The sequence below is a fragment of the Myxocyprinus asiaticus genome, chromosome 3 (assembly GCF_019703515.2).
Source record: "Myxocyprinus asiaticus isolate MX2 ecotype Aquarium Trade chromosome 3, UBuf_Myxa_2, whole genome shotgun sequence".
In the NCBI taxonomy this organism is placed as follows: Eukaryota; Metazoa; Chordata; class Actinopteri; order Cypriniformes; family Catostomidae; genus Myxocyprinus; species Myxocyprinus asiaticus.
This window is the reverse complement of record NC_059346.1, coordinates 17,855,400-17,881,808: the sequence shown is the minus strand read 5'-3', so window position 1 is coordinate 17,881,808 and position 26,409 is coordinate 17,855,400. Positions and strand designations below refer to the sequence as shown.

Below are 26,409 nucleotides of genomic sequence, written 5' to 3'. Positions count from 1 at the left end.
GCTTCAGATGGCTGAAAGGTGATAACGGTCAGTCAGAACTCACTTTTTGAACGATTCTTATTAGAATTTCTGTTTGGATCAACACTACAGCATGGGTCATGCACCCTTTGAAGTGCCCTGTGAAGGCATAATCAGCACCAGTTAGAACACAGCCAGATGCGATGAACAGTTGTAGGGGGAGGGTGCATTCTTGTTCTATAAAGCATTTGATTGGCACACAACCTCTATGTGACTTCATGGATGTTCCCAAATCTTTTTAGCCGGAAGAGAGAGACTGCAGATTTTAAATGCTTAAATGTTCTGAAAACTAATTTTGTCAACATGTAGACATACACTAGTATATACTTTAGACAGGATCAGGAAATGTTCTTAGTGCATATAGTGACAAACAGGTGTGTGGGAAAGTTCTATGGTAGTGTTTGGGGAGACAGTAAAATCAAAAGTGCCTTTAACCCCTGGACGCTTTTATTTCCATTGTTCCGTATACTCCAGGACCAGGTTTGTGAAACAGTTTCCTAAAGAGGTACCTTCATACAAAAACACTGTCTTTGAAATCATCGATTGACTGGGCAGCAAGACAGTTGCCTTTGGCATCGGACACAACCAGTCCCTCACTGAGCAGACAATCCTGTTGATTACATGACAGTTGGGTTTGCATAGCAACCTTTTCAAAGAGGAGCTGTGGCCTAACTAGTATATCAGAAACAGTCCTATTAATGAACAATATCCAAAGAAGTTTTATTAAAACAAATTATTTTCTCGATATGTGGAATTATTGTACATGTACAAAAACAACAAGCACAGGGAACTGAGACTCAGGTAAAGCCTACAGTATGAGAGGAGCTGGTGTGTCTTGTGTCACAAATTGCTTGCATCATGTTCCCTTCAAAAGCAGATTGGCTGCACAGCTCTGTGCAATTTAACACCCAACTAGGATGAAAGCTGTGTAGCAATGACCCTCATTAACACACTATAGGCCAGATTCTCTAGACAACAGAGTAGACAATCATTTATGAGCTTTCATATTTCTTCCCTCACCCTTTGTTAAAGGCATAAAAAAAATCACTCATACAATTCAGCTAAACAATTGTTTATCTTAATGTAAATAAATAACATAAAATATTTTAAAGCACTAGTGTAAAACCATCAGAGAGACCAAATAATTTGTTAACCTTGTCATAATCATCCTGAACCACTACAGTTTACACCAAGGAAAATTTAGGTTTGGGAACAGATTTTCATCCACAGACTTTCTAGGATGGTAGGATAAGGGTGGAATACAACTGTGATTTTGACTAGATTTTATATGAACTGGATCCCGCACAAACAGAAGACCTCTTGAGGGTGAGGATTACATAATAAAGGATCAAATATGACTCTAAGCTTTACAATTTATTTGTAAAACAATACTGACTTTAAAAAAATAATAATAATCTCTTTGGGTGATAACACAAAAATTTGAATAAACTGAAAGGTGTAGGACCAGTTTCCAAGACATTCCTAGCATATACGTCCAAGATTAAGGCGTGTCTGGAAAACCAACCCATATTGACCTATCAGTGCATGTGTCAAAACAGTGCTTGAAATACTTGACTCTCAGCTGCATCTTCTGTAAGCCAATAACATACAATGGCCCCAAAAACTTCTTGCACACTTAAAAGTGACTAAAAACCTTAGTGCATTGATATAAAATCTCAAACAAAGTGGGATATGCAAACAAATTATGCTGGAATTTTTTAATGTGTTTTTCATCACATCAATTATGGACATGTTCCCACAAGAAATTGGTCAAATACTTCTCTTCTTAATTTAAAAAAAAATATATCTATTGTTTTATCATTAGAAACCTTACAAACCTAACTTCTTTTTGTGAAATGTTTTGCTTTGTTTGTACTATATTTCTTTAAAAATAATTGCCACTTGGTTTGATATTTTGTATACTGCAAAAACATTCATACATTTCTAAGTGTGGCTTTAGTGCTGACAGTATGTTTAATTTGCATGTATATCTATTTTATATATTATGATTAAATAAGCCTCTCTTTAGGTCCCAAGGTTCCAGCAAAAATCAGCTTTCATTTAAAAACACCATTAGTTTATTATTATTATCTTTTATCTGAATCGCAAGTCACTTAGTGTTAAAATCCTCACATTCAGTTCCGATTCATCAGCCACAGAAACCTTCCATCGCTGCTCTCCATTTGTCAAATCCATAAGAGAGTCTGAATCATTCAGGGTCATCCAACACAAGGCAAATATCATGAGGTGCATTTCTTGGAAGAAAAAGGTTCCTGGATGTAGTGCATCTCATATGATTGGTCTTCAAGCTTCCCTGAATGGCCACAGAACCTTAAGAATTTGGGGGAATAAGGCTTAAAGTGAAGAAGTTCTATGGGTCTCCATGTGGAAGGAAGGTCAACTGAGATGGCATGGTGAACGCCAGTGTTTTCATGGCGAGCACCTGCACTTTCCATTAACGGGAGGAGGATGGTCCCAAGGTCCCCCAGAGGTACGAGTGAGGGTGTTAGTTAATGCTGTTGCTGTTTTCAGAGTATGTGCAAGTTAGTTAGTTAATGCTGTCTGTTGCACTGGCTTCAGGACTGTCCAGATCTCTATGGAATGTCTCATCAGTCTGAAGGTTTGTTCTGGAATATTCCTCATACCATTCCTTTTGACAAAAAACAAATAACTAATTTTAAACATACCTTTGCCCGTTTGGAAGTGAAGATAACTGAAGTTTCTCTATGCAAAACAAAAAATTATACCATTTAAATCATTTTAGGTAGCTTTCATTTCTTTTCGCTAAACTTTCCAAGTTTCTGTTGGGCATATCCTTGTATAAATAGCCGTGTGTTATTTCAAACGTCCATGATGAGATTACATTTTTGGATCTAATCAGTGAACTGAGTGTGAATGATTTGCTAAAAATATCTGAATGTTTCATTCGTGCAGATACATGAATGGTCAAAAGCTCAAGTAATCTGTTTATCATTATGACATGACATAAAAGACTTTAGATTTACTCTAACTGAAAAGTGCCATTTTTTGAAAGCTTGAAGGAAAATTCCAGGGTTCAATACAAGTTAAGCTCAATCAGCAGCATTTGTGGCATAATGTTGATTACTACAACATACTCGTTTGTCCTTTTCTTTAAAAAAAGCAAAAATTGATGTTACATTGTGGCACTCACAATGGAAGTGAATGGCAGAAATGTGAAGCTTATTATTTTATAAAAGCATTTACATTAAATCTTCAGTTAAAACTCATGTATTATTTGAGCTGTAAAGTTGTTTAAAGAGTAAATTTTACAGTCATTTTAGGGTTTTAGGGATTGTTGAAATTGCATCATCATGGCAGTTGTAAAATTGGCTATAAATTTACACAGAAAAGGTTAGTAAGCAATTTTATAACACTAAAATCATGTTAACTCACATATTGTTTACATCCTGTGGCTATACTTTTGAAATAGTGAGTACTTTAACATTTACGGATTGGCCCCATTTACTTCCATTGAAAGTACTTCACTGGAACCCAGATATTTGCTTTTTTTTTTTTAAGAAAAAGTGGAACAAGTCAAAATACATTTTTGTAGTAATCAGTGTTATGCCACAAATGCTGTTGATTGATCTTAACTTGTATTGAACACAGAATATTCCTCTAAGTGTGTAATTTCTGAACCACTAACGTCACCAAATGGAATTGCAAAAATAGTGATTGTTTAAATAGATTTTCCAAATTCTCTTGCCGTCTTCCATTGGCTGGCCAAACATAGTCAAAAACCAAACTCGCGCCACTGTTTAAACAAACAGACCAATGTTTGGATAATGCCACAGAGCCTCAGTGTTTACATGTGTTATAGCTGTCTCTGCAAATTAAGCTGGAAAGTATTTTAACCTAAAAACAAATTACACACTTCATCTTTAAGGTGAAGTCCCTTTTCATGTGTGATACTAGTACCTGAATCTCTTCCTCATACATCTTCATGCTGAGGTCACTCTTGGTACGTGACCTTCGACCCAGAAACACTAATGATGAGTGCTGTGGGCAAATACAAAATGTATCTGTCTCAAATCCATTAATTTAGCAAAAAACAATCATATGGACTTTGTATAAATGTGTGTGTGCTTACCCCACTCCGCTCCAGCGCAACACACATGTCCTGCAGTGAGCTCAGATTGGTGACACCAAATGTGTGTTTATACAAGTCCAGAGTGTGTACAGCTTCGGTCTGAGAGACCTCTGTCTCAAATACAATCCCCTTTTCATCTAAAATACACACCAACAAAGAAATTAGCTCCAATCGCATACTCCTTTCTGCACCAAAAATATGCATAATTTTATTAAGCATAACATTTAAGGACCATGACTCTAAATATTCAGAACCTTCTGGGTCGCCCAGAGGCTCTCTGTTCTTCCGACTGTAGTTCATCCTGAAGACAAACGCATCCAGTATGAAGGCTACAATTATCGTCATGACAACCTGCATGAAATGCATCACAGAGACATTTAAAACATCCCAAAACAAAACAGGGCTGTAAAAAGTAAAACAAGATCACTCAGATTCCTAACACACACGGACGGGTGATTAATATGCTTTTATGTAATATTAAATATTGTATTTTTAAAAGCTAAAAAGCAGTTCATTTTTACAGTTTTTTGCTTTAGTCACAGTTTTAGTCTTTTGATGAAAATGTCCTTTAAAATTATTGTCAAATTCATTCATTTTAGTCAACGTTTCTAATAAACTGTGTATAGACATTTTCTATACACAGATGTATCTCTAACTGTTTCTCCTCCTGTTTATATCTTGCACTGTTAATATCTTCCAGTATTATTATTTTCTCATCATATTTTTGTCAGCAGTAGGCTATGCTTTAATAAAATTGTTTTAATTATTGTCATGATGTGCCTTTTCCATCTCGTATTCATTCATGAGATGAACACTGCTAAAAAGTAATTAAAATGGTAAAGTTCTTGAACCATGGTGAAATGGAAACCAGTTACATCACCTAAAAAATACACTTCCCTTATAAAAAATCATATCCACATTATTTATCAACAGCCCATATATGCAAACACAAACCCTCACCATGGTAACAATGTAAAAGGTCATGAAATACAGACGACTCCAGTGGGTAGTTTGTGATGTCACACCCTCCTGTGAAAACAGGGATAAAAGGCATCAATAACTCAGCACTGATGCCAGACTGATGCACATTTATTGATCAGCTCAGTGCTGTAGAGATACATAGGCTTTCTGCTACAAACATACACTACACTAGCATTTAGAGACTTTAGGATTAAAATCACTGCACTACACTACACTGCATCACTTAAACATATTATATACATTACATACAATTACATACAAACTTCAGTCTGCTGACTGAGATGCAGCCACGTTAAGGCCGTAGATATGGCAGAAATAGAAAGAGTATGTTTGTATGCTATTATGAACATAGCTACAGTCACTGTCACCAACATTTAAATCCAGTAAATGTGTAATTCTCAAAAAAACTTACTTACAAAATATTACATTTTTCAATTCAGTTCAGTTCCGTTTTCGCTCATAAAAGCTCAGGGTAAAAATGTTTTACATCTTGACATAATTTTTATTCATAAAGGAAAACTTGACGGTTGTTCTTATTTTATTATTTTATTTTGTTTAATGAATTAAGCAAGGTTTGTAACACCAGTGATGATAATACCTCTTAAAAGAGGAATTTTCTAAGATGGTGTCAATAACAACACAAAACATACACTGATCAGATTAAAATCAACAAATCATACCATTAAATTAATTATTTTCAATAAAATCGTTCACATGAACATTAAACAATGTAACACCAATGACATTTAAAAGAACCATGTGAAAAAAAAATGACAGTTACTGGGGAATATCACTATATGCACATTAGAGAAGCCATTTCTTCCTCTGAACTTTGACCTTGAAAGATCTTTTAACATTGATAACACCAATGACATGAAATCAAGGGACAAACGTTTTTTTTTTTTATTATTTAAATTATCAATTATTTATTTTGCTTTGCTTTTTTTGCACACTTGTTAGGCCTTGCACTAATGCTTGACCTGAGAAAACAAAATGAATACAAAATATGCTCATAAATACCTGTAAATGTCATAGAAGCAGTGTACCAGATGAAGGAGACAAGGGTTTTTTTAGGCAATTGACAAATATATTTCAAAATATATTTTCTAAAAGATTTATAAAACAATATATACTGTATGGTCAAACCATTTCATATTATTCAATAAAAGGTTAGGTTATAGAAAGACGCATTTTAAATGGGGTTTCTTTTTGAAATTTGAAATATGTTTAATGACTGAAAAGTCAAGGGACCTTTTTGTCACCATGTTTAGATAATGACCCAAACAGCAGGGTCACATGGCTCACAAACACGTTTACTAGCTGAAACTAAATGATGGCATAATGTAGTCTTTTTTTGGTCTTTATATAAATTTGATTTAAAATACTCAAGACTAAGTATAGATAAACCTAAACCAAACTCTAAACCGAAATAAAGCGTTTTGCATTTTTAGTGCGTATGCATGTTGACTTACCATAGTGATGTACCAGTTGTTTACCACTGTTAGCTCAAACAGCGTGACTGAAATGGCAGAGATAAAAAAAAAAGTTACAAACAACACAAAGTTATACACCAGTACATAAGATGACTCCAGAGAGAAAGAAGAGTATCTACGGTATATAAGAATGGTTCTGTGTGTGCATCCACATACCAAAGCTGCTCAAGATATTATTGAAGTTATTGAGATAGTAATATCCCTCCTCCAGCTTTGTCTGGTTGCCAACGGTTACATTAATCTGACGATACGAGTCAGCAACAGTGCTGTTGCTTTGAAAGACAGAGAACGTCCCATTACACACATACATCCACAACTAAAAGCCAGGCTTATACAGTTTATAGAAATGGGTCCAGCACAACTAAATAAAAGCAAAATAGCTATTAATATATACGAGGAAAACAGCACTATAGACAATTTTATTATAATTTCTAACACTTTGAATTCCTAAAATGTAGATTACAGTGAAGAATACTGATTGTGTTCAATCTGTTTAGGTTTTCTAATTTAAAGCAAGCAGGACCACAAACCATATTTAATGTAAAACAGCAAATACATTTATATGTTGATCAAAGAAACTTACTTGCAGCAGTTTGGATAAACAACACCAGCGAAAAACTCCATTCCAACAATGGCAAAGGAATAATAGAAGATAATGAGAGTCAGACCTAGACTACAGAGAGAGAAGAGAGTGGTGGAGTAAGAAAAAGGCTGAGAGTATGTGAGTAATGAGCTGATATGAATTCTTATTTCTGTACCTGGCCATTCGCGGAAACAGTTCAAACATTGTGTCCAGAACATTACGATAACGCTGCTTAATTTTAAACAACCTTCACAAGAGGTAGGAAAAACAATTAGGTAAAAATCTTAAAATTATAAATTACTTTAATACTTCAAAAAAAGTGACTGGGTCAATGTTAAGACCAAAAGACATACATCTGTTTCTTCAACTTTGGGCACTTTTAGCCCCATGGACTTATAGAAAGTACAGTCTTGTTAAACCCTTTTTCACATTCTCACTAGTTTATTTAATGTGTCTACTAACAATGTCCAAGAGTGAATGAACATGCATCACAGGAGATTTATGTCCTTTTTGTCATTTTTTCTGAAAGTCATGAAAATTCTCAAATTCTGTATTCTGTTTTATACAGGGCTGTTTCTTGCTATAAGCAGTACAAGCAGCCGCTTAGGGCCCCCAAACCACCAGAGGGCCCCACAAAGCTAGGTCATCTTTTTGTTTATTTAAACAAATAATAATAATAATAATAATAATATGTATTTAAAAATGCTGTGTATAGTGTCATTCATGGGTGGGGCCTCCAAGCAGGATTTCATTTAGGGCCCCCATATGCTCAGAAATGGCCCTGGTTTTATAGAATTCTGCGGTGGAAATGACATTGATGGAAATGACATTTGTAACTTTTTAAGTCTTACTAAGGCTAATTTCATAGCTAACATTTAAGGTATCCTAAATATACACAATTAAATAATATTTTCACACTTTTCAAAATAATGTGGCAAAATCACAGCTTTATTTAAAATGACGCCCAATAAAAATATTCGGTTTACAAGTGATATTTGCCTTGAATTTTCTTTGTTTTCTTCAAACATCACTTGACTCATATTTCTTCTCAAGCATGCTCTTTATTGACACTTTTGTTGACTTGGTAAACAAGTACACTAACTTTTGAAAAAAAACGTTATTAAGGGCAGGATTGTCTGATGTGGTGGAAATGATGCTACAACTGTGGAACAGTTGTTATTTTTTTAAAACTGATGTTAGTTGTAATATGACAGTTTTAATAAAAATCAACCCCCGGGACATGAAATTGCCACAAGTTGAAGAAACACAGAATTTATGAAAAACAAGACATGTACAACTACAACTATTTTCAAACCAAACAGCACCCGTGCGCACTCACCGGAGAAGCTGAAGAGGTCTCAACACCACGATGAAATAGAATGGCTCCATGTCAAAGGCCAGAGCAATCAATCCCAGAAAGGCAAAAACTGTTACTGAGAAATCAAAGCTGGAAACAGAAACACAACCAGAGTTGAGGCAGTGTGTGTTAGTGAGTGTGTGTGTTTGTACTTGTTACTATAAATGTGTGTGTGTGTGTGTACCTACAGGTTCCATCCTGAGCTGAAATATGTCATAAGACCAAGGCCTGCGATCTTCAATAAGACCTCTGTTCCATAAACTAGACCCCAGAGAAACAGCAGCAGGAAAAAAAGGATGTTTTTAATATTTTGAACAATTCATTCATTCATCACCACTAGATTTTTTTTATTTTTTACACCTACTTGTGAGGAAAATAATGTAACTAAAAGGGACATCCCGATTCCAAGAGACCCCATCTGTGAGGAGAGAGCTACATGAGGGCCAAATTCAACAGGGTTTACATACACAAAATAGTTATTTCACCTTTCCCTGTGGTTAAAAGCTTTTCTGAATTGTGAATTTATGGAATTAACATTTCTGGAAGTGCACCAAAGCTGCACTACCTGCCAACACACCAACACTCAAGCATATCATACCGTGAAACGTATTTGTCTCCACTAGGATCCAAATGCCATTAATTGCTACTACCAGATCTGTAGCAGAATAATCATGAAACATTAAGTTAATAAAAAATATTGCAATGCATCTGTGTAAATGCAAAAATGCTAACGCATGAATTTCAAGGGGGATATTTTATTGATTAGGTATTGCATTTAAAGGGTTGACATCTAAAGGATTAATATCACAAGGTAGATAAGATTCTAACTTACACATTGCATATTGGAAAGCTTTAGATTTCACGAGTAAATTGATTCCTGTTTAAAAAAAAATAAAAGAATAAATGATCATAAAAAGGATACATTATGACAGAAAACAATTAATGTCAGATGAATGCTAGTCATGAAAGTATCTTGTAATTTTGAGCAATTAAATTAAAAAAAACAGTAGAATATTTGATACTGTTACAAATGAAACTGAATTAACATGACAAGGACCTTTGAAAATGAGGAATGCAGTACGAGGAAAATCATCAAACCAGTGCTCTCCAATCCGTTTAGCCTGTGACACACATATAGACCAGATGTTCATGCTCTGAAGGGTTTAATACACACCCTGGATTAAAAACATATTACAGTTTCTGAAATCTGACCTTCCATTTGAGCCCGATGACTTCATAAAACTTATAAAAGTCCTCAAGGCTAAAACACAAGCAAAAAAAACAAAAACAAAAAAACTGTTGAGAACATATCTTCAATTAAAATAACAGAAAGAGTGTGCGCACATGCAAGTGTGTGTATGCACCTCAGCATGGTTGCCCCTGATTGGTTGAGGGCTTTGAAGGTGAGGAAACGATCTCGTGCTGTCATTCGTGGATGATAGAATCGCATGAGTCCATCAAACTGTTTCAGGGACACTCCACCTGGTCTCTAAAAACCAAAAACACACACATACAAACTGAAGCACACACATATAATCGCATTCATCCACATGCACAACCAAAATTCAGTATTTCTGAGTGGGAATGTGTGTGAGATGTGTAAATCTCTCAAAGCTCACCTGTCGACTAACCAGCAGCTGGAAGGCATGCTCAATGGCAGATCGCTTGTGTAGAAGCAGAGATTTGAACTTCATCTTCTCAACTCCATTAAAAGTGTCAAAAACAACCGCCAGGAGCTGTGAGGTGAAAATGTTTATAAATCTACAGGAATGAACAACAAAGTAAACAAAGACTTGCTTCGAAGGGACAAGCTGTAGTAGCTGAGTAGCACACTGTTAAGCCTATGAGTCCAAACCAGACATGATGCGATAAGATTCCAGTGACAAGCAATTTGTCTGTCCACACCTAAATTGAACATAATTGGCAATCAGAGCCAATCAGAACATATTTGATGTTGTACAGCATTTAAAAGCAGGATTTTAGACCGGTGTGAGGCCACAAAAATATTAATTTAATTAATTAATTAATTTTTAATTAATTTTCTTTATTCATCACACATTATACATTTGCACATATACAGTGAAATTCTTCTTTTTCACATATCCCAGCTAGGCTGGGGTCAGAGTGCAGGGACAGCCATGATACAGCGCCCCTGGAGCAGATAGGGTCAAGGGCCTTGCTCAAGGGCCCAACGGTGGCATCTTGGCGGTGCTGGGGCTTGAACCCCCGACCTTCTGATCAGTAACCCAGAGCCTTAACCGCTGAGCTACCACTGCCCCAGAAGAAACCAAGCGATAACATAATATGACATTCTGATTAATATGGAAGAGATACCTTTCATCACATATCACATATGCACCACGTTTGGTTAGGACCTTGTCTAAGGGTATATCTTTGAGGGTGTTCGTCGAACCTCCAATTATAACATTTTCAAAATTACAGCGCATCTGATATCTTGTAAACCAAAGTAGTTCTGATGTTGATTACAGACCAGATTCATGATGAAGTAGAGCTCGATGGAAAGATACACAATGAAGAAAATGCATGACCAACGACTCTTTGAATATGCTGGCATCATCACGTCTGGAAAACTATTGAAAAGAAAAAAGGAAGAAACACATGAAAATTGGAGGAGGACATGAAACAACACCATTGAGACTGCAAGTCACGTTTTTTTACACAGAATGTTTGCACCAGAATGCATACTCACTTTGCGGTGGTCAGAAGGACGAATAGACTCACAATGCTGTCCTCCAGTGTTCTAAAATACTAAGAAAGAGAAGCATCTATGAGTTTGTGTGGGTGTTTGTGTGAGAGGAAAATGTGGAACACAAAAGTGTGAGAGTGTGAGTGTGTGAGTGTAATGTACTTACATTGTCGGCTGTGTTGGCAGAGAACAGACAGAATCCTAGTATGGCAAAGATAACCATGAAGAAAAGCAGGAGCAGGAGAATATCAATGAAGGGAGGAAGGGACTGAAAAATCTGCCTTAGGTTTCTGAAGGAAGACAGAAACAGAAAGAGAGTGTCAGAACATCATATATTATAAACGGATAGTTCTGGCTCTAATATCTGATTGGATAAGCCACCTTCAAAGCAGACATATGCATGCCCGTAACTGCAAAACAACTGAATTAATGGGCCATGTCTATATATCTCCAATATCACTTGCAGCCTTATGATGGCAAACTATAATTCTAGCAGGAAGAATTGTTGATTGTAATGATTATTGTGATGAATAATTGTAAATGTTTCTTAAAAATATAATTGGTGTCTTGTATCATGTTGCTTTTGCTCCAATTTTATAAAAACAATGAGCAATTCAAGACAGTGATATTTACATTGATTTTACCATGTTTAAGTAAGTTAGTTAAGCACTAGAACACACAGCCTCTAATTGCTTATATAAAATCACAGCAACAATTACAATTACTTTTATAAACATAAATAAATGATTACCTTTATCAATAATAATAATCACAATACACAATATTCTGCCAAGCATCAAAATATAATTCTTCCACCAACACCAACAAACATTATCACATTATCATTTTAGAATCAAAGACTAATTTTAATAGATTTATTAACAATGACGATTATATATGTAATAATACTCAAAAACATTGTTTTTATAATTCAAACAGAAAAAAAATGGCCTTTGGAGCATATTTAGGGCTGACACTTCATAAAGCTGCTTTGAGCTCTGTTTAAACAGAATTAAATAGAACAAATAGTTACATGCCTTCGCACAGCTCCACAATAACGACAGTCCACCAAAAAAATCGGCCGCAGGGCTCTCGTTACACGCAGGTGGGAAGTCTGTCGAACTAAGACCACGATCGCCTCGATGAACTGAATAAACAGGACACATGTCTGAAACGAACACAAAATCAGAGGATAGCAGGATTCTTTAGCTGAATAACTGTGAATTTCACTGAATATCAATGTGAATCAAATGGAAACATAGAACGTATGCACTTAGTGATGAGAAGCAATGAGACTCTTTGTGGTGCTAAATCAAACAAAACAATTATTAGAAAACACACCTTCACCATGGTCCTCTTATGTCGTATGAAGGTGTGAAACCCAAGCCATCGGAGCTTCATACACAACTCAAAGGCCACCAACACCAATGCCAACAACTCCAGTGTAGCATGGACCTGACAGGAACAGAAATACACACACATTTTTGTAAGGCATGTATGCACAAGCATACAAACAAATTTAAAAACATGTGTACACATAAGCATACTCACATTCACATATACATACACTGGCAGCCAAAAGTTTGGAATACTGTACAGATTTTGCTGTTTCGGAAGGAAATTGGTACTTTTATTCACCAAAGTGGCATTCAACTGATCACAAAGTATAGTCAGGACATTACTGATGTAAAAAACAGCACCATTACTATTTGAAAAATCTAGATCAAATCTAGACAGGCCCCATTTCCATCAGCCATCACTCCAACCCCTTATCCTTGAGTAATCATTCTAAATCGCTAATTTGGTGCTAGAAAATCACTTGCCATTATATCAAACACAATTGAAAGCTATTTGGTTCGTTAAATGAAGCTTAACATTGTCTTTGTGTTTGTTTTTGAGTTGCCACAGTATGCAATAGACTGGCATGTCTTAAGGTCCATATTAGGTCAAAAATGACAAAAAAGAAACAGCTTTCTCTAGAAACTCATCAGTCAATCATTGTTTTGAGGAAGGCTATACAATGTTTGAAATTGCCCCCCCAAAAAACTGAAGATTTCATACAACGGTGTACACTACAGTCTTCAAAGACAAAGGACAACTGGCTCTAGCAAGGATAGAAAGAGATGTGGAAGGCCAGATGTACAACTAAACAAGAGGATAAGTACATCAGAGTCTCTAGTTTGAGAAATAGACACCTCACATGTCCTCAGCTGACAGCTTCATTGAATTCTACCCGCTCAACACCAGTTTCATGTACAACAGTAAAGAGAGGACTCAGGGGTGCAGGCCTTATGGGAAGAATGGCAAAGAAAAAGCCACTTTTGAAACAGAAAAACAAAAAGAAAAGGTTAGAGTGGGCAAAGAAACACCAACATTGGACAACAGATAATTGGAAAAGAGTGTTATGGATCTTAACCCCATTGAGCTTTTGTGGGATCAGCTAGACTGTAAGGTGCATGAGAAGTGCACGACAAGACAGCCACATCTATGGCAAGTGCTACAGGAAGCGTGAGGTGAAATGTCACCTGAGTATTTGGACAAACTGACAGCTAGAATGCCAAAGATCTGCAAAGCTGTCATTGCTGCACGTGGAGGATTTTTTTGATGAGAACTCTTTGCAGTAGTTTAAGAAGTTCTGAACATTTTTTTCAAATTGTAATAGTAATTTTTCACGTTATTAATGTCCTGACTATAAATTGTGATCAGTTGAATACCACTTTGGTGAAAAGTACCAATTTCTTTCCATAAGAGCAAAATCTGTACATTATTCCAAACTTTTGGCATGAATGTAAAAGACACATACATAGACATCCAGGCGAAGGAAGGGGACAGCAGGAGCTTCAGAGAGGGATAGCAGCATGAGTAACACTGCAGTCAGCAGCTCCATCACATAGAAGAGATGATTATGAGCAAACAGGTAGGCGCTGAGCACTTGGGCATTCCGCGGGTGAGTGAAAAACTTGTCATTATTCTCTCCCTCCTGAAGACAAACACAGAGACAAATAGGCAGGGGAGAATTTTTAGCCTTGAGTGGTTGCTTGTGATCATCTACATCTATTTACTGGCTCACTGTGTGCATGTAGGTGTAAATGATGACCTGCAGGTATATTGCTGCTTCTTGGTAGTTCATTTCCCAGCTCTGCCGCAGAGAATTCTGGCCTCTGGGATCTGCTGCTCCTGGGGCTGGAATGACGACATTATTTACAATATCATAGTTTCCTACCCCATCTGTGTGTAGAAGAAAAAGACCAATTAAATGATTTCAACATGCAACAAAAATCTATTATTTGTTTTCCAAGAGTTTTTGTACACTAGCCAGTTTTTTTGTAACTATAATTTAGCAAAGGCAAAAGGCAGTAAATACACATTCTGTCAAAATTGAGTTGTGAAAGACTGGTTTAGCTCAACTATGCACATATTAATAGAAAAAGTGGCTGCATCCAAATATGCATACTCCCCTAGTATATAGTATGCAAAAAGCAGTGTGTCAATGGAGAAGGGTGTCCGAATCCTCAGTATTCATAAAATAGTAGATAAGAAATACCAGGATGACCTTCTACATCCGCTGAGATTCTAAAGTGCACATTCACTGGACACTTTACTATCCCATAATGCCACTGGAACTGCGGAGACATCACATTCACAACGCTGACTTAAAAAAAAAAAAAAAGAAACAGCAGAAAACCACAAGTCGGCCAGCACTTTTAAACTGTAAATGCTATATACCAAGAAAGTTGTTCCTAATGGTTAAAGGAACATTTTGGGTTCAACACAAGTTAAGCTCAATCGACAGCATTTGTGGCATAATGTTGATGTTTACCACAATAAAAAAATTTTTTTTTGACTCGTCCCTTTTTTTCTTTAAAAAAAGCAAAAAAAAGTTGTTTTGTTTCTGTAAAGTTGTTTAAATCGGCATTTTTACTAAGGTTTGACTACTTCATGGCAACAAAGTTGTAAATTTGGCTATATATTTTATCACACTAAAATCATGTTAACACGTATTTGTTTATGTCTTGAGCTATACTTTTGAAAAAGTGAGTATTTTAACGTTTACAGATTGGCCCCATTCACTTCCATTGCAAGTGCCTATTTGTAAGCCAGATTTGTTCCTTTTTTTTTTCTCCGGATTTTCTCCCCTTTTTCTCCCAATTTGGAATGCCCAATTCCCAATGTGCTTTTTAAGTCCTCGTGGTCGCGTAGTGGTTCGCCTCAGTCCAGGTGGTGGAGGACAAATCCCAGCTGCCTCCGCGTCTGAGATCGTCAACCCGCGCATCATATCACGTGGCTTGTTGAGCGCGTTGCCACGGAGATATAGCACGTGTGGAGGCTTCACGCCATCCACCGCGGCAACCACGCTCAACTCACCACGCGCCCCACTGAGAACGAACCACATTACAGCGATCACGAGGAGGTTACCCCATGTGACTCTACCCTCCCTAGCAACCGGGCCAATTTGGTTGCTTAGGAGACCTGGCTGGAGTCACTCAGCACGCCCTGCGATTCAAATTAGCGAACTCCAGGGGTGGTAGCCAGCGTCTTTTACCACTGAGCTACCCAGGCCCCAGATTTGTGCTTTTTTTTAAAAAAGGAGGGACAAGTAAAAATTAAATTTTGTGGTAATCAATATTGTACAACAAATGCTGTCGAATGATCTTAACTTGTAATGAGCCTGGAATATTCCTTTAAATTGTACTTTAAAAAATTTAACAAAAACAGAGTAATTATTTCCACGGTTGTTGTTAATGCATTATATGTTCAGGCCATAGGACGATGCCCACATTCCTGGATGAAGTTCTCATACCTAAACATCTGTTTAAACAGCCCCGAAGTACGTCCTTCTCAAATGCAATACATACTCTGACAGTATGCAAATTCAGATACAGCCAGTGTGAAAATCGCTGTTACTACAAAAACACACAATCTTTTTTTATCTGTAGTTACTGCAGTTAGCCTTTGTGAAATATGCAAGTTAGGTTTTCACTCAGTTGCCAAGCAAGTTTTATTAACTGAGCAATGTAGAAGCTTACAAGTTAGCTTGTAACAAGTTAGCTCTCTCTCTCTCTCTCTCACACCCACACACACACACACACACATACCAACACACTCAAATTGCTGGCAGAATGAGGACGTTTGGACAGGCCAATCATGTGTCAGCCCAGTCATGTTGTCATATGTACTACTGGTTTCCATGGCAGCCCCTGTGATCGCCCCGGGCCCCAGTAGTCAGATAGAGAGCATGTCACTGGTCAAGCAGTTGCCAGCATTGCAAGGGTAAATTATCAACAATGCTCTTGCACCAGGACAGTTTAATTGTGCAAGCCGCAGTTTCTGCAGTCAAAGGTCCGAAAGCAGAACAGAATCCTGTGGTGATGCTTACAATCCCTCTAATGATGACAATATTTTCAAAAAACATAAATCACATCCAGCCAAATGCTCCATTAGAAGTCCACATCCCTCTCCTCATTTTCACGAGTGAGAATTTTGTCGACTACAATGAAAAAATAAATTACATAAAATATAATTACACAAAATTCCTCTTTTGATCGCAAAAAAACTAAAGAAATAGCTGAGCAACAGTGCACATGGTGCAGTGCATTAGCAGAGTAGACAAAACTTGACAGATCAATGTGACAAATTAGATTAGGGCAGCTTTCACTGACTGAAACAAGATTGAAAGATTCAAATATTGATTCAAAGATTAAAATATTACTAAAAACAAAAACTAAAATGCACTTCATACAAAAGATTAAGACCAAAACTACATTTACACTGGTTCCCAAAACAATGAGCTCAGCATTCCAGATATTTTACTGTCAAATCACAAACAGCTCACTATTCCAAAAAGATCTGAGGAAGTCTATATATATATTTTAGGCATCTATATCTGCCTTCCACCCTGGACTTTTCCCCTCTCTCAGGAAGTGTGGGCAGGAGAAGGCACTGATGGTTCACAGTGTAACCCGGCAGTAGAATCTAATTTCCAGTGGATTTTCTTAAGCATCAGTCCCAAACACAGCGATAATGTCCTGTAGATCCTCCATGCAGCTTCCCCTGACACTAGTCCCTTTTCCAGGCATCTCCATCATTTCTGTTTTAGTCCTCTTCCGTGTCACTTTCTGTTTCCTGTGCTATATTCTCTCTGTCATGGATATATTTAGGCCATTTTAGTGAAGTTTAGTGCATTTCTTTGCCCAGGCCCAAAAATGTAGCTGTCCTGTGAGGGGCAGGACACTTCTGAACAAATCCACCACTCTCAGAGCTTCATACATGATTCATTCACTGAGGGAAGTAAAAAGTTTCAATTTCAGTTTTTTTGAGCCATACTTACCATCACTTCTCTGTAGGCAATAAATATTTACTGATAGCCTTTCAAAGTATTGTCAGGCCAGAGCAAAATGCTATTTAATATTGCGCCAATTAAATCACAAAAAGCTCAGAGCTGGCAGTTTGGCTGAAGAACGATCAGAGAAGTCAAACTATTTTATAGCTGATCAGTTTAGATACTCACAGCTGTCTGTAAACAGCTCTCACTTAGTATGCACATGACAATAACAGAATTGGTCCACTCTGCAATATCAATAAGTGTCTGGGAGGGAGAGAGTGAAAGAGAGACAGACAGACAGTGTTGATAGCGTGTTTCTATTCAGGTCCAGCTCCATGTAACGCAGAGAGATCCACCCTTCCTTCATACACACACACAAACAAACAAACAAACAAAAACCTCGTGATCAGAGACGTGACCTGACCTGATGCTGGTTGTTAAAAAAAAACAAAAAAACACAGAAATTAAAATGTCAAAACAATACTCACAATCTTCACTATGACAACAAAAAACATTTTGACGCAGCAGTTTGATGCACCATGAGGAAGTGAAGGCTTCACATATTCGGTTCAGCTTTTTCTTCTTCCAAAAATAAGAGACAGAACCCTTCTCTGTCCTGGAACCAAAAAGAAGGAAGGAGGCACACTCCCTTGATTTTTTCGAAAAATGTTCTTGGCTAACTAAAGGAATGTCCAAAATGTTAAAAACAAAACGTATGCTCAAAAGCTTTAGACCAAATGCTCATCACTACCAAACAGCTTTGACACAAGGTCATCGTGGGTGAATGTGCAGGGTGGGAGTGAGGAGGGGGCAACAAACAGTGTGGTATATGCTATAAGGCTGACACAGCATTTTAACTCCTCTGCCTCTTGTGTGTGTGTGCGGTACAAAGGCCGGTATGCTGCTGTGGTGGACAAGTAAACACATGACCACTGGGGTTGGGGATACTTCACTCTTAAAGTGACAGTACAACACAGGATATCACAGTAGCTTGACTCTTGAGTGAATTGTGCTATTGGAAAGGCATAACATTGTAATATAAAAAGATTCTGGTGTCTTGAATTGTTCTGTTGCAGCAACAACGAGATCAAATCAGAAACTGAGGAGGAGCTTTGGCATCTTTTATCACTGTTGTTTGCTTTTACCAACGTGCAATAACATGCATCAGCGCTAGGATGCAGAATCTCCCCAGCGATTACTAACTACCACTCCTTCAATTTCAAAGTCTCTCATTTTATATATAAATGACTCTTACCTACAGTTATGAGTACAGCACTTTAAGATTTGCGTCATGAAGAGAAGACAAAGCCAAAATGCAATTTAAACAATAACAAACAATCAGATCTGTATTCAGTGGTGAATCATTTCTTTCCTCAGACTTACATAAGCCCACATGAATTTAAGGTCTTCAGACTGTATGCTGTTTTCTGTCCCCAAGTCCCAATTAAAATGTAAGGGTGCTTGTGCATTTTCAGTTGCGGCCCCATGACTCTGAAACAGTCTGCCAGTCCATATTATAACCTGTCCTACAATTGATGCTTTTAAATCACTTCTTAAAACTTACCTTTTCTCTGCAGCTTATGGATCAGTGTTAGAGTAGCAGTGTCTTTCTATATTTGTCTTTGTTTTTATGTGTAAATGATGTTGTTTTTAAATGTTTTGTTTTAAGCCCTAGCATTGTACAGCACTATGGTCAACAATTATTGTGCTTTACAAATAAAAGTGGCTGACTGACTGATGATACACAGGGCTACATTCTTTAAAGCTGCAGCAAGTGATTCCACATTACGGCTAGCTTAAACAGTGGACATTATGGGACACTGAAACCCAAATCCTGTTTCTCCATTGAAGGTACTTCTAAATCTGGGTATTCTGATGAAATGTAAATAATGATGTGACTTCACGTAATTATGTAATTTCATATCATCACCATGATTGGTTTTAGTTGTATGGCCTTCATTCCAAATTGCCATTGAAATGCAGTTTTATACAAACCAGATTTGCATTTTGATGAATGAATAGGATCGTAGGATCAGGTTTTAGTACACTAAAAAACATTCTGTAATTTTAACGGTAAAAGACTATTAAAAAAAGACTTTTACAGATATTAACTGTAAAATATACAGTAATGTTTTTTTTTTAAAGACAATACAGTAGTTTTTACAATAAAATGTTGTAAAAAAAAAGTAATTATTTTTAGAATTAAAAGTACAATTTTCCTGTATAATTATTGGTAAAACTTTACATTATATTTAACAAGAGAGTACATGTACTTTTTACAGTAAATTATTATAAAAAACAGTATCGGGCGTTCCCACAATTCCCTGCATGACCCATCATATTTCATTATATTTTATGGGGAATAGTTATGTTTCTTCTTATTTTTAATATCAGTTATGTACATTGGGATGTTCTGTTTTATATTTAATGTAGTTTAGTTAATGTTTATTACATTATTTTAATTTCACATGTGTTACCCTGATGGTGTTTAGTGTTTGTGTGAGTGACACTGAGCACTGTCTCTATATGTTTATTGGTCATTGCTCCTGGAAGAGCCACTATTGGTGAACTTCATGTCATCATGTGATCTTCTGTCATTTTCACGGTGATTAACAATACATTATGTAGTAAAAAGCAGATTTTTTCAGTTTCAGAAGGTTAATATCAAGTTTCTGACGTTTTTTTACTGTAAATTTAACAGATTTTTTTTTATTTATTTTTTTACAGTACCATCGTTGTCATGTAAATTACAACCGTTTTAAACTGTAAAATTTACAGGTTGTTCTGTAAAGTTGTTTACATTTTTACTTTATTTTATTTTTTTTTTTTGTAAAAACAACAGGATTTTTTTTACAGTGCAGAATATTTATTTCAATGCAAAAACTGGAATGTCAACCATTTATTAAAGGAATGTTCCAGGTTCAATACAAGTTAAGCTCAATCTACAGCATTTGTGGCATAATGCTGATTACCACAAAAATTTACTTTGACCTGTCCCTCATTTTCTTTAAAAACATCTTTCAGATGTTTCAGTGAGGCACTTACAATGGAAGTGAATGGGGGCCAATTCATAAACGTTAAAATACTCACTATTTACAAAAGTATAGCCCCAGGACATAAACAATATGCATGTTAACATGATTTTAGTGTGATAAAATCGCTTACTAACCTTTTCTGTGTAAAGTTAAAGACAATTTTACAACTTCGTGCCATGGCGACATAATGTCAACTAGACGTCGACCGATAGTGTATTTTGCCGATACTGATAACTAAGGTGGTGGAAAAGGCAGATAGCCAATTAATCGGCAGATAGTTTTTAAAATTGATTCATAGAACGTAACTACATTTTCTTAGTCGGCACAGACATGGAGGCCAGAGCCCAAATTGAATAATATAACAAATGTAGTTTATTTTTCAACCAAAATCCCAATAATAATAAGAAAAAAAAGAAGATTGGTTGCATATCATGGGACTTTTAACACCAAACAACCCTGAAACACACCAGGGACTCTTATTCTGAAATGATGGCGATTTGGCTCAGTTACAGTGCTCTATATTTCATATTTACCAAATGAAGATATTTTTAGCCTATATTATATTATTATTATTATTATTATTAGCAATATATGAAGTATATTACATATTACATACATACACAGTATGTATGTGCTGATGAGGGATGTTTCCATATAGTCGCATTTTTCTCTGCATGTCCTTGCTTCAATTTTCAAAACATAATTACCAGAGGAACATGGTGGATAAAAAAAAATACCGGCAAATATCTGCATAGATGTTTGCTGATAACCGATATTTCTTAAAAGCAACTATCGGCACTGATTAATCATAAAGCCAATATGTCGGTTTATTGTTATGTCAACAAACCCTAAAACCCGAAAATGACTGTACAAATTATGATTTAAACAACTGTACAGGTCAAATATTACATGAGTTTTAACAGAAGAATTAATGTAAGTGCTTTTATATAATAATTAGCTTCACATTTCTGCCTTTAAACCCTCAAAACATTGGCCCCATTTACTTCCATTGTGAGTGCCACACTGCAACCTAGATTTTTGCTCTTTTTTTTTTTTTTCTTTTTTTTTTAATAAAAGGACGGACGAGACAAAATCATTTTTGTGGTAATCAACATTATGCCACAAATGCTGATGATTGAGCTTGGTAATATGGTATAATAGCCGGTTGGTCTAGTCTTTTGTGATTAAATTTTTTTATTGATTCATAGAGTAAATAAAGAAAACCAAAACATATATACATAGAATCAACATTTAACCCCCACTATTACCCTTCCCCCTCCCAATCCCCAACCCCGCCCTGACCCTCAACAAACATTCCTGTGGTCACACATGAGTATATACACAATATATATATATATATATATATATATATATATATATATATATATATATATATATATAATCACACACATTTATACCTATACCTCTCTCTCCACTGCCCCTCCCCGAGAGCCCTCCAAAAAGTTCCCATCAATCAAATCCATGTTACCCAGTCTTCTAAACGACACTTCCTCAAAAGCCACCACCATCCCCATCTCTGTGCACCACTCCTGAAATGGGGGCGCTCCAGCCGACCTCCATCCCCTTAAAATAATTTGTCTGGCGATCATTACACTGGTTAGAACCCAATTTTTTGTGTATTTATTCCCCACATTGACGACCGCCCCATTGCCCAAAACACAGAGTCTGGGGCTAAACGAAATCCGAGTGCCCAATACCTCACACATAAAACTCTGAACCCTCAACCAAAATTCTTGGATCTTTACACACAACCAAAAAACATGGGTTGTGTCTCCATCTTCTGACTGACATCACCAGCAGGTGGGTGTGTCTTTAAGACCAAGCCTATACAATCTAGAGGGGGTCCAATAGAATCTATGTAAAATCTTGAATTGCATAAGGCGTCGGTTGGTCTAGTCTTAAGCTTTTTGAGTAAAACAAAATTGTAGCTGGATTGTACAGGATATAAATAAGGAGCATGAGTGCATTTGTTTGCATTTGGACTGCGGATGAGCGACAAAGAAATAGAGCTGAGAGCATGCTGATATCGCCACTTATTGTGGCACAACGCCTCTGTATTAGATACATCCCTGCCGTACGCTTTTTACATTTTAAACATAAGACACGCTCTTATAAAATGGTCGGAACATGTTTCCACCATAAATGACACTACACTTATGCAGAAAACGTACAAATTTGCATTTTAGAGCCAACCATGACTAAATGCTTACTACACTGCAGCGCCCTCTAGAGTCAGTATTTGGAACTCCAAATAATTTAAATGGCCTTTTTTTCTACCGATTGACATGATGGAGGTCCCAGAACGAAGGAAATGTTCTAATACAGAGAGAATGTGTGTTAAATATCAAGTTTAATGTACACCAGGATATGCAGTATCTCAGAAAATCTAGTAATCAACATTCCTGAAAGAGTAACACACTTTGTACGCACGAAAGTAACTACATGGGTTCTGATGCTCTGGCCTACAGTAACTGACAGGTCAAACCCAGGAGACAAAAGCCAGTGCTGGGTGGCACTGCCTGCACACACAAACGTCCTGTGACAGAGCTCTAGGCAAGTGCCGAGTGCCTATTGGTTAAAAAGCAGCTCTGGTAAACCAAAGGTCTAAATAAAAATACAAAAAAAAAAAAGGTCTGATTCTTTGACTGGACAGCTCCTCAAATCTCAGTCTGTTACCACTGAATCACTCGTGACCTAACATTAGTGCATGTGAAGCTTAAGTATCTATAAGGATAAACACACATATACTCACTTTCATCCTCCTCTAGTAGCCCGCTGCTCGCATCGTCCCAGGTCAGAATGAGCGGAACGTCGTCGTCCCCGTCCGTCATCCCGCTATAACAAAGAAACGATGAGAAGATCGCAGTTTGTATACATATAAACATTTCTATAGGGGACACCAATTATATGTGGTCAATAAACGAACCTTTCACTGCTGCAGAGAAACTTTAACACTGGTAGCACTACACAACACGAGTTAGAGAAGACGAGTTATTCTCCCAAACTGAGAGTCTGTGCTAAATCTGTTTTATTTAACTTTAACTGTCTAAGTTAATCATCATTAAAACCGCAACAGAGCCTGCTCTTTGCGTCATACTCGTCATCTGTTATTAAAATTAAAACACAAGCGCAAAGTATACTGCAGCTTTTTTAGCTAATATAAAACGAATTTAACTTTATAAAGGAGAAAAATATGATTTAATCGAGTTTCTAAAATTATAAATAAAAGAATCGCCGCCAACAAGCCGGAGCCTCTGACTTTTTACGACAGTCTTTTTACGACAGTGTCGTTTTTGGTCGCAGAGACGGAAAATCTAAAATTGCACATTAAAAGTCCCGGTCGTTTGAAAAATATGTTTCTTTAAAAACTATTAGATAATATGAGGGTTTATAAAATAAATACATGTGAATTGTATCTATATACATATATTATTAAATCACGAGAGAGATTATTAATTTTGTTCATTTACGGGAATGTGAAGTCACTGAATGTTGTGGAGGGTTGAAGATCAGAATGTCATGCCAACGGGTGTCATAGCAATTGATATAAATAACACCAAAGTTTGTGTTTGTCTTTCAGACTTACAGACACATCCAGTGTCACTTAAGTTTCACTTTATGCAAACACCGTTTCTCCCCAGCATAAGACGGTAATTAACATGTCGAGCTAGAGCAGACTGTTAATCATTGTTTCTTAGACATTGACAATTGATATTGAATTAATAGGCTACATCATTAGTGATTGGTAAATAGACATTGATCAGAGTTGTTATCTACACCCCTATCGGTTCAATTTTGTCTCTCAAAAAAAGTTGATTTAAATGCATTTTTTATTATTATACTAATGAAATAATTTCATTACTAGTGTTTTGTCAGATCACAGGTTGTCTGTTTATTTGACATCTGAATAGTTTTTTTTCTCTCTTTCTCAAGAAATGGGCTCAGAATCAGCTGCTCTTCCTCCTCGAAACAGACCCTCAGACACGCTCATGCCTGCTCCCCAAAAGAAAACGAAATCAGACTTCTTAAAGATCATCAACCTTCCCAGGAAGACACTTGCCTCTCTGGACACACAGCTCATTTTGGGGGTACTAGATGAGTGTGTTCAGCAAATGGGGATAGTCTCTCTCCTACACACTTTGCTGAAGTGTCCAGAAGCACTTTCCTTGAGTCTTGAAGAAGAGGTGATCAGGGCACTGAAAGAGCACCAAAGGCTTGGGGAAATGTACCAAGCTATGGTGCTTGATGGGGGTCTCAATCAAGGTGAACTCGGGGAACAACACGCCAGGTCAAAGGCAGTTCAGGACTCCTTCCGGAACATTCTGCGGATATTTAGGGTCAGACAGTACACAGGTTTAGATGTCCTTAAAGGGCTAGGGCCTAACACAGAGGAAAGGATGGAGTCTCAGAAGCTGAGAGATGGTATGTGCGAGTTATGGGAAGTTGCATCGGAGAGGCTGCTCACATCCCCAGCAGAGAAAAGGGAACGCAGTCAGATGATGCGGGAAGTCAGCCTATTACACCATGCCAACCAAGAGCTGATAGACTCACTAGACAGAGAGGTTGCCATGGCAATAAAAGACAGGGACACAGAGGTGAGATACTACGATAAAATGCAAAGAATGTTATAAAGTTAAAAAATGTTAGTCTCATGTATAATGTATTTTATTCTACTTTTTTTCCATTGAACAAATGGAAAACACTTTCTATAAGACAGTCTTGGACGATTGAGAATCTTCACAGTTGAATATAAATTATCCAAAGTTTCTCTAACATTCTCTCCCTCTATTTCTGTGCCCTTTTTTCATTAATTCTTTCGGTTTGACTCTCCCTCCTCTTCAGATCTCCATGTTGACAAAGAAAATGCACCAGCTGAAGAGCTCACTGCATCGGATGGAAAAGGGCTTGGAGGAGTTTGTGGTCCGAACTCAACAGGAAGCTGAGAAACAGAGTCAATCAGATAAGAAAACTTCAGAGGGGAAAATGGCTTGTGCGCAGGAGGAGGCCAATCAACTGAGAGCTCAGCTCAAAAACGTGATTGCAGAGAACAGAGAGAGAGAACTGGCACTACGAAAGGTGTGTTTATGCACATCCAGGTGTCGTTCAGTTAATGAAACTGAGTATATGTGTTATTAATATGTCAAATAATTACAGTAACAGCATGACTGTAGTGAAAATCTTTTTTAAATGTAAATGTTGCTGGTTTTGATGTGCAGAAAAAATACAAGGAAGAAACTGAGATAGAGAACTGGATCCAGAAATATGATGCTGAAATGGGCGAGAAACAGGTAGATTTAATCTGAGTTTCACTTTTGTTGACACATTTTATGATAAAAAAATTTAGTAGTCCATGTTTGTTAGCTGCTAGTGTACAACTAAATTAACTTTCAGCAGATGATTCATCTGATTCATATGTTTGTGTGATATATGCATTTTTTTTTTTTTTTCTGTGTAATGTGTGTATTTTGGTGTGTGTGTGTCTATGTAGACTGAGCTGGAGGAATTGATACACATATATGAGGAAGAGAAGGCAGAACTGACAGAGCTGGAGGAACATTTTGCAATTCTTGACCTTGAGTACTCCCAGATAATGGAGGAGCGACAGCAGGCTCAGGAGCAGAGGGAACAGCAGGAGAGAGAAAGAGAGTTGTATAGCCAAGCCGCCATTATCATCCAGGCCCACTGGAGAGGCTTTTGTGTACGCAAAGCCATGAAGGCCAAAGCGAAGCCCAAGAAAGGAAAGAAAGGAAAGGGGAAAAAAGGGAAATGAAAGAAAAAAAA

General features: G+C 36.9%; 2 protein-coding genes across 5 annotated transcripts; one reads left to right on the top strand and one right to left on the bottom strand.

The window, feature by feature from the left end:
* Positions 1–713: 713 nt before the first annotated feature.
* Positions 714–23,903, bottom strand: tpcn1 (two pore segment channel 1). Of its 4 annotated transcripts, none has more exons than XM_051674611.1 (27): positions 23,555–23,903; positions 23,381–23,463; positions 14,348–14,478; positions 14,054–14,230; positions 12,592–12,705; positions 12,288–12,418; positions 11,417–11,540; positions 11,254–11,312; positions 11,035–11,134; positions 10,163–10,279; positions 9,908–10,032; positions 9,756–9,804; positions 9,601–9,664; positions 9,376–9,420; positions 9,142–9,198; positions 8,908–8,961; positions 8,732–8,804; positions 8,526–8,633; positions 7,362–7,433; positions 7,187–7,276; positions 6,760–6,875; positions 6,583–6,629; positions 5,090–5,158; positions 4,384–4,480; positions 4,130–4,266; positions 3,958–4,038; positions 714–2,668 (listed from the first exon to the last, which is right to left on the bottom strand). In XM_051674611.1, exons 2-27 carry the CDS (start codon positions 23,457–23,459, stop codon positions 2,567–2,569), a joined length of 2,418 nt encoding a protein of 805 aa, XP_051530571.1. In that variant the 5' UTR covers positions 23,460–23,463; positions 23,555–23,903; the 3' UTR covers positions 714–2,566. The 4 variants fall into 4 exon arrangements, with proteins under 4 accessions (XP_051530571.1, XP_051530580.1, XP_051530589.1 ...); XM_051674620.1 differs by lacking the exons at positions 23,381–23,463; positions 23,555–23,903 and adding exons at positions 17,759–17,933; positions 18,061–18,189; XM_051674629.1 differs by lacking the exons at positions 23,381–23,463; positions 23,555–23,903 and adding an exon at positions 18,061–18,281.
* Positions 23,904–24,138: 235 nt separating this feature from the next.
* On the top strand, positions 24,139–26,409 carry iqcd (IQ motif containing D). The gene is made up of 5 exons (XM_051668824.1): positions 24,139–24,278; positions 24,562–25,223; positions 25,471–25,704; positions 25,845–25,916; positions 26,117–26,409. Exons 2-5 carry the CDS (start codon positions 24,564–24,566, stop codon positions 26,396–26,398), a joined length of 1,248 nt encoding a protein of 415 aa, XP_051524784.1. The 5' UTR covers positions 24,139–24,278; positions 24,562–24,563; the 3' UTR covers positions 26,399–26,409.